General features: G+C 34.2%; 2 protein-coding genes across 4 annotated transcripts; one reads left to right on the top strand and one right to left on the bottom strand.

Annotated features, from left to right (window-relative positions):
- Window positions 1–1268: 1268 nt before the first annotated feature.
- LOC107020931 (serine/threonine-protein kinase AFC2-like) lies at window positions 1269–5567 on the top strand. Of its 3 annotated transcripts, XM_015221466.2 has the most exons (12): window positions 1269–1512; window positions 2445–2631; window positions 3289–3315; window positions 3409–3562; window positions 3648–3696; window positions 3792–3906; window positions 4106–4197; window positions 4333–4489; window positions 4579–4643; window positions 4756–4853; window positions 4928–5030; window positions 5113–5567. In XM_015221466.2, the coding sequence occupies exons 1-12, from the start codon at window positions 1414–1416 to the stop codon at window positions 5260–5262; spliced, it is 1296 nt and encodes a 431-aa protein (XP_015076952.1). In that variant the 5' UTR covers window positions 1269–1413; the 3' UTR covers window positions 5263–5567. The 3 variants fall into 3 exon arrangements, with proteins under 3 accessions (XP_015076952.1, XP_027773044.1, XP_027773043.1); XM_027917242.1 differs by lacking the exon at window positions 2445–2631 and having other exon boundaries at window positions 1279–1512; XM_027917243.1 differs by lacking the exons at window positions 2445–2631; window positions 3648–3696; window positions 3792–3906 and having other exon boundaries at window positions 1275–1512.
- Window positions 5568–5711: 144 nt separating this feature from the next.
- Window positions 5712–7342, bottom strand: LOC107020932 (NDR1/HIN1-like protein 26). Its single transcript, XM_015221467.2, has 2 exons — window positions 6938–7342; window positions 5712–6514 (listed from the first exon to the last, which is right to left on the bottom strand). Exons 1-2 carry the CDS (start codon window positions 7098–7100, stop codon window positions 5919–5921), a joined length of 759 nt encoding a protein of 252 aa, XP_015076953.2. The 5' UTR covers window positions 7101–7342; the 3' UTR covers window positions 5712–5918.
- Between the last annotated feature and the right edge of the window lie 1333 nt (window positions 7343–8675).

Here is an 8675-nt window from a genome sequence, read left to right as displayed (position 1 = left end):
ATATAAGTTGGGACAGAGTGAATAACATATATTATTTAAAATTACATTAAAAATACAATAAATCATAACTCAAAATATTCAAAAACATATTTTTCTAAAAAATAATTCTCAAATTTTCATATGTGCCGCGTAACGGGACAGAGAAAAAAAATATATCATTTTAAAATTCTATTAATTAAGAGTATATTAGTTTAATAATTAAAAAGACATACTGAAAAGTTCACTTTTATATTATTGAGTAGACGTTGAGGAGCTTAGGGTAGCTCGAGAATTAACCGATATAGATTGAAATTTGAAATTTACATTGTTGTGTGAAATAATTGATCTTATGCGCTAGAAACCAAAAGAAAAAGATTAGATGACTTTTTTTGAAATAAAAAATGTTTATTTACTATATTTCTGGCATATAGTTAGAGATAGCAATATGAGCTAACTCAATGCTAACCCATACAAGTTATGATATTTTATGATTAGGTCGGACTAGTTTATTTTTGTTTGTGTTAGAAAACGGCTAGCCCTATCCAACCCACCTTTTTAAAAAAATTGTATTTTTTTAATAATTATTAAATTAATTTATAAATTATAATTTACAAATATTATCATAAATATCCACAAAATAATATTACATGATGTTAATGTTTATACTTGATTATCAAACCCACAAATAAAATTATCTTTACAATATTTATTAAGTTTTTCTTTTCAAGTAAAAGTATAAATATCTAAATAGAAATATTAACATTATTGTTTTGAGTTTGGACTCTCTTTCATTTTAAACTTTAATATTATATTATATTTTTTAATTAATTTTTATTAGTTCACGAGTCTCAATATTTCTCAAGCCTCACAAATCAGCAGACTTATTCATGCAGGGCTAAAAGTCTTTTTCTTAAATGAGCTTCAGAAATCTCAATCTATCTCTATTAAATTCGGAGTTATGTCAGATCGGCCCAACATATCTAGTCCATATTAACGACTCTACGTATAGTGTTTTAAAAACTATATTAAAAATTGGATTGAGCTATTAAGGGTATAAAATTTATTCAATAATTTGTCAATTAATATTTAATTAAATTTGTTTCTTATCAATTTTTACTCAAACGGTGAATTCGCCGCAGAATAGAATATTTGGAATGGAAACACATAAGATTTTTTTAAAAAAATAAAGGGAACACATTAAAAGGGAAGAGAAATAAATAAAAACGAAAAGAAAGAACCTATAAATAAAGTAACCAGATAACCTAACCATGGTTAACCATTAAAGGTAATATTGTAATCCAACGGTGAGCCATCGATCACATTGTCAATCAGACGCCGGTTGGAACTCCACACCATTAGCTTTTGCTGCTCCTTAGCTCACAAACAAATTGGGGATTAGGGTTTTCTCTCTTCATGTATACATCGATTTGATCGATGGAAATGGATTACGTAACGGAATATCCACATTCCTACATGGATCGTCGTCCTAAGAAACGTCCAAGACTAGATTGGGATCCTTCACATACTCCCAAGGTACATCTTTTTTTCCTTTCGTATTTTTGTTGTTATTGATTTTAACCTTTTCTTCCTTCGGAGAATGAAACATATTTAGCTCAATTTTTTTTTATTGGAATTGAAGTCCTGGTTCAATGAATGTTTTGGCGTCATTTTGTGTTTTTTGATGAGATGTTGGGGAAACTGAGAAAAGAAATTGGTGGAATTTTGAGTGTTTTAATTACATTTGACAATAAAAGTTCTGTTGTTATTGATTTTTTGTTCTGTTTTGTGAGAAGTTCGAAAAATGACACGAAAAGTGATAGTTCAATATTGAGTATTTTGATTTCAATTGAAGTTCTTGTTCCATGAATGTTTTGCGAGCCAAAAACTGATGAATTAAGATAGGGTATTAGAGGAGAAGTTGATGTCTAAATTATTGACTCGAAATCTGTAGTATAAAATGAATAGCTGTTAGAAAATTTTGTTTATTTGATTTGGATCTGATATTTTACTCCATTTGGGACTTTTACTTTGAGGGGAGAAAAACAGAAGTTTTTTTCACTCAAATCTGTAATTTTTTAAATAAAAATATAGCCTTTTCTAAAGGTTCTTTTGAGTGGCATTGGCATTTGAATTAGCATGATTTAAAGATGAATTGAATCATAATGAAAAAGGTACAAACCGATCCGAGTTGAATAGGAAGATTTATGCGATATAAACTGAAAGGTGTAGTATTTGATATTGGTGAGATATTTGTAGCTGGACGAAGTTTTATTAAAAAAAATCATGTCAATAATTTTGTAGTGATTTAATAGTTACGTCCAGCTTATTCAGTTTGTTGAGTTGGGAATTGTGTAAAAATATTCATCTTGGTTGTTACTCTTTCAAAATTCAGTTTAGTGTTAAATATAGGGTAGGTTTTATGTTATATCTTTTTCAGAAGAATATGAACGAATGGTTGTCTGTAGGCTCAGTCAGGAATTTATTATGGGCAAGAGGTTGGCAATTCATCGAGCTATGTGCATTCAAGATTACTACCCGATCATGATAATTTATATGTAAAAGGACTGGCTCAAAAAGGCTCTCCTCCACGACGAGAAGATGACAAAGATGGACATTACTTGTTTGAGCTTGGAGAGAATTTAACAACTCGCTGTAATTACTTTTTTTTCATCGCCATGTTATATATGTGTTAAGCTCTGCTTAATCAAAGTAAATGTTAGGTTCTTTCTGGTTGCTCTTATATCCAGTTCTTTCTGGAATTATGTGTTAGATTTGTGCTGAAGTCCATCATTTTGTCCATAAGAAATTATGCAATTATGGTTTTCTAGTTAGCAAATAGAAACCACAATATGCGTAGAAAATAAGTTTTTCTTCCTGATCATTATGCGTGAAGTATATGGAAGTATCCCCTTTTTTATGCAAGATATATCTTTACTAATTGAAGAAAGTCAGTAAAACAACAACAGGTGAGGATTACTTCTTCTTCTCAACAATCCATTTCTGTGCCCAGGCATAATAAATGACCATCATGGAAGTGTAAGAAATGAGGTTCCACATTGTTTTGCACATGTCTTTGCTTGCATAAATATCAGGAGTCGACTTTCCTTCCCATCCTAGTGTGGGCCAAATCAAGGAGTGACATATCTCTTCTCACTGGCAGAATACTGCAAGCTTTTGAAATGTCAAAATTTATTTCTCACAATGTCTATGTTTGACTGCATTTCTTTAACAGCTTTAGTTTTGTTGCATTCAAGTATAAGTCTGTTCCCTCAATAATGTTCTCACACAATTTCGTTCCTTTAATTGCAGATAAAATTCTCAAAAAGATCGGTGAAGGTCAGTCTATATTTTCTTTTCTTGATTTGTTATCTAAAATATCACTTTTGTTTGGGCATGGATCTTTTTCTTCAATGTTTTATTATTCACCAGGTACCTTTGGTCAAGTTCTAGAATGCTGGGACAGAGAGCAGAAGGAATTTGTTGCCATTAAAATTATCCGAAGTATAAAGAAGTATCGTGAAGCAGCAATGGTAGAAATTGACGTGCTTCAGCTGCTAGGAAGATATGATAGGGGTGGAAGCCGGTATGTGTTGTCTATGTTGAATATACTAGCTCTTCATATAAATGCAAGTTTGCATGTGATGGTTAAAGAGATTCCTTCTTTGCAGTTGTGTACAATTAAGGAACTGGTTTGATTATCGTAACCATATTTGCTTAGTAAGTACATTACTGATTTGTAGTAACCTGATATCCCCAACTTTGCAAATTCCATGGGGACTTAAGACTTGCAATGAATTTAATGGTCTTAACAGGTATTTGAGAAGCTTGGACCAAGTTTATTCGATTTTCTACGGAAAAACAGTTATCGCGCATTTCCGGTTGATCTAGTTCGTGAAATTGGGAGGCAATTGTTGGAATGTGTAGCATGTGTGTGGTCTATACTTCTTCATTTAACTTTTCTAGTATGAGATACTTGGGCAACTTTTTGTTCTCCTGTTCTCAAAGAGTTAACTATTGCATTTTACTTTTGCTATTTTGTTAGTTAAGTTACTGCCTTTATATTGCCACCACTGTTTCGAAGACACTTCTTCATGGAGTGAATGCTTATTGTGTCCTTTGTTTGCAGTCATGCATGATATGCGTCTCATCCATACAGACCTTAAGCCTGAGAATATACTCTTTGTTTCTGCAGACTACATAAAAGTGCCCGACTACAAGGTATGTTAGGTTCTGTTTCTCAATCTCTTAAGATTGTGTTATACTCTTTTAACGACTAGAACTACTAGTCCTCTGGAAACCACGCCACATCATTTATATCTCTTTCTGCGTATGTTCCTTTACTTACTTTTGCAGGGTACACCATGGTCACACAGAGACAGATCATTTTATAAAAGGTTACCAAAGTCTAGTGCTATCAAAGTAATAGACTTTGGTAGCACTGCTTACGAACGACCAGATCACAACTATATTGTGTCCACACGACATTACCGTGCACCTGAAGTTATTCTTGGTGGGTTTAGATTTTCTTCCCCTCAGCAAATACTCACTAATTATATCATTGATCTCTAACTTGATTACTGAGCTTTATGTTTGTTTCAGGCCTTGGATGGAGCTACCCGTGTGATTTATGGAGCGTGGGCTGCATCTTGGTAGAACTATGCTCGGTATTTGCTAGCATCTGATCTTATCATTAATCTGTTCTTTTGAAGTCAGATGTTTATATGTTGATGGAAAATGCAGTAGATACTAGGTATTCATGTGGGGTGGTTTTTGCAGGGTGAAGCTTTGTTCCAGACACACGAAAATTTAGAGCACCTGGCCATGATGGAAAGAGTATTGGGTCCATTACCATCACAGATGTTAAATAAAGTGGAGTGAGTGTCATTTTATTATGTTCATGTCATCAGTTATCATCAGCAATCAACTTATTCCTTTTTTATTTGGATAGTCGACATGCAGAGAAATATGTAAGGAGGGGTCGATTAGACTGGCCTGAAGGCGCCACTTCCCGAGAGAGCATAAAGTCTGTGATAAAGTTGCCTCGTCTCCAGGTAGATCGACAATTGGTGTTCTCCTGTTCCACTTGTTTTTATTCACTGGAATCTTACATACGTTCTTTGGGCTTTGCTGCAGAATTTAGTGATGCAGCATGTTGATCATTCAGCTGGTGATCTTATAGACCTTTTGCAAGGTCTCCTTAGATTTGACCCGTCTATCAGAATGACGGCTCGTGATGCCCTAAGGCATCCCTTTTTCACTAGGGACCAATTCCGGAGGTTATAAGAGGATGCATTTTTGTTTGTCATCGCTCCTGCATCAGTTGTTCATACCTGTATTGTAATCTCAAGGTATCGAATTATTTGGCATTTCTATGAGAAGAGAATATAGTTAGTGAAGTCATGTGCCTCGTATGAGGGAGAACTTGTATGTATTATGCTCGAGAGAATGTCCACTTTCACCATCTCTCAAGAAATTCTATTGTTGTGGCAGTCCCAATTTTTGTTCAGAACCTTAGCCTTTTTGCAATAAGATAATTACATGATCTGTCTATTTACCCCTTGATAGTAAAACATTACATTGCATTTGAACTTGTCTTGCAACCTCTATGCATCTCTATGTAACCTTATATGATTCCATGACCATGCAGGTATTGAAAAATTCATGTACTAGTGTTTTTGTTATATGAATGTTGTGTTCTAGTTTGAACATTCAGCTAATAAGCTGTCATCTCATAAAAACAATATAAAGCTCTTCCAATATATAAAGGTGTTGTGGGTAAAATTGACCGAGAAGTACAAAGAATGGTAAAAGGTTAAAAAGCCCCAGATCATATATTTTGACAGAAGATAGAAGATAGAACCAAAACATGAGTGAAAGAGCAGAGAGCACAGGTAACTGAAACCATTTCTTGAAGTCCAAATAATAAGCCCTATGGACTGTTAGCGCTTCGTTGTGCACTTTCTGCCAATCAAGACACCAGTTGGAGGGCTGGTAACCACAATAGTGCACTGGGCATACAACCAGTAGGAGTATTGAAGGAAACTCCCTAAGTTAGACCTTGCTCTAAACAAGCCCTTCACTTCAAATTTCACTCTTCCATTATCCACTTCTTTCTTCAGTTGTTGGCTTTGTTCCAAAGAAAGTCTCACTTGACTGCTCACCAAGTGTACATCTTGAAACCTCGACTCATGGCTCATTGTCGAGAAAGGGTCCATGTAACTGGAAGCCAGTAGGTGTCCACCATGATAAAGATCTAGAATGGCATAATGGAAATCCACCCTGCCTTTCTTGTTTGGATTTGTGAAGTTTGCAAGTATAGTAATGTCAGCATTAAGGAGGTATCCCATGTCAAGATAGGCTGCGTTTAGTGTAGCACTAGTTATGTCAAACTTTGGATTTCTTGGACGAAATACAAGATAGATAATGAGGATTGCTAGGCCAGCCACTATTACCATGACCCAGAAAAGTGCACAAAAACCTGCAACTAGCCATGCAAATGGCCTAGTTTTACGCCTAGTGGGTACTCGCACTAGACCTGAACATAGTAGTCAAAAGTGAAAAGCTCAAAAAATCATCAAAGTTTGTTGGTAATTACAAATAATAATTGTATGTTCAAAAGAGTAGAAAACCGCAATGAATCATAAACATATTTATGCAGTTAAAATCATGTCAATAAGCTCAAAATGTATTGTTAGGTTTATATACATGGCCCGGCATGCTATACTAGATCCCTTATTTCTTGTTTTTAATTGATAAAAAGTTCAGTCATGACGTTTTCTTTGCCAACAATTGATGTATCACTTTGTTAACCAGATTCAGTGTCTAGTGCTAGTGTTGTTAATGACTGAGCTCATCAGTGATGATGCCATTTAGTACGCTAAAACAGGAATTAAGCAAAGTGAAGGGCTTCACTGAGCTTCAGGGTTTACGTGAGCCTCTAGACAACATTTGGACTCACCTGAAGAGTGACGATGATGTTGGCTATGAGGTCGAGATCCTGAATGTTGCTGCTGCTGTCGTGGTGGAGGTACTGGTGTTGGTAAGTGAGAGTCATGACCAGTACTATGTGGTTGTGGTCCTGAATGAAGTTGTGGCTGGGAATGTCTCGTTGACACTGGCATCGTTGGACTTGGAAAATAAGAATCTCCAGGAGAATGTGGTTCATGTGGCGTTTGATTTTTTGCATTAGAAGGTGGAAATTGAGAAGAGAAAGGAGGATGTTGTGGTTCATGTGGCGTTTGATTTCTTGCATTAGAAGGTGGAAATTGAGAAGAGAAAGGAGGATGTTGTGGTTCATGTTGATGTTCAAGAGGAGGAACATGTGGTGGAAGAAAATAAGGGTTGGTTTCGCGTTGACGAGACATTATGATCAAAATTTGGATATGGAAGACAAGATGAAAGCTTGAAAACAAATACAACAGAATTATTGTTGTTGTTGTGAAGAATATGGCTCCATGAAGACTTGTAGTAGAAAGTTTGATTGATGAAAAGGCAAAGAATAAGAATTAAGTGAAGCAAAGAAGGCAAGTAATCTTAATTTGATGCCTCCTCTTTTTATATCTTACTCCTACCACTTAAACTTTTTGGCACCCAAACATAATCTCCAGTTATTAATTTGTATTGATTTTCACTAATATTTATGCATTGATATTGTGAAAGATATTAAAGGATCAGGTTATCAAGAGACATTTATTGACTAGATTTTATACAATTTGCAAATTTAAATAGCTGTCCTAAAGTGGCTAATAGATGCAACTTACACCAGCAATATAGCTATAATATAGCTCCACATCATATGGGCTTTTGTATGGGCCTTTGTTGATCTTGTGCCTCCTATGTGTTTGTTTAGTTTTATCGACGCGATTACGCCTAGCATCTCCCAAAGTGTTTCGTCCATGAATTTTATTCATGTGTCGATTAAAAAAAAGTTCCAATAGCAATTCATGCGCGCAGTACCATGTGAAATACAGTACCATGTGAAATAATTCTCGTGTCACGTCTGTCGTGGTGTCTAATAAGTGCAATTATGTTAAAATTCGAGTATTGAATAGGTATAAAGTTGGGTTTAGGTGTGCAAGTGAATTTTGTAGACAACTTTAAGGAGTCGTCAATTATTTGACAAAAACTGCTAATTTCTTTTCTTACTTCTTATTTAGTATTTTTCATATCACGGGAAGTAGCATGTTTCTTTTAAATAAAAATTTCTTTTTGAAAGGTAGTCACATGCATATATTACCAATTTAAATAGAAAACTATTAATAACTCACCGCATATGACTATTTTAGATTTGGTTTATGTATGGAAATTTGAACTATTTACCTCACTCACATTACGTATTTTTTCATGTAAATTGCCTATCTCTATAGTTGTTAACTTAAAAAGTTGTGCAAAATCTTCCTCTTGGCTAAGAAGATTTTATCCACATAAATTTTGAAATTCACAAAGTTAATGGGAGAAGAAGATCCAACTAAAATGGTATTACATCTGTTTTATATTCGTTGATCACTTTTTATTTTACACGATGCTTAAGAAATCATATATAAAAAGATAATTTTACTAATTTACTCTTACATAACTTCTTAGGAATTTTACAAACAAATGGAAACACTTTCAAAAAAAATTAATTGCAAGGGAAATATAAGAAAATTTAATTATAGTTTCCTTAATTTAATAAGGTGAATAACTAATACTTATGG

This window comes from Solanum pennellii, chromosome 5 (assembly GCF_001406875.1).
Source record: "Solanum pennellii chromosome 5, SPENNV200".
NCBI classification, from domain to species: domain Eukaryota; kingdom Viridiplantae; phylum Streptophyta; class Magnoliopsida; order Solanales; family Solanaceae; genus Solanum; species Solanum pennellii.
The sequence above is the reverse complement of the archived record's forward strand: the minus strand, read 5'-3'. Positions and strand labels throughout refer to the sequence as shown.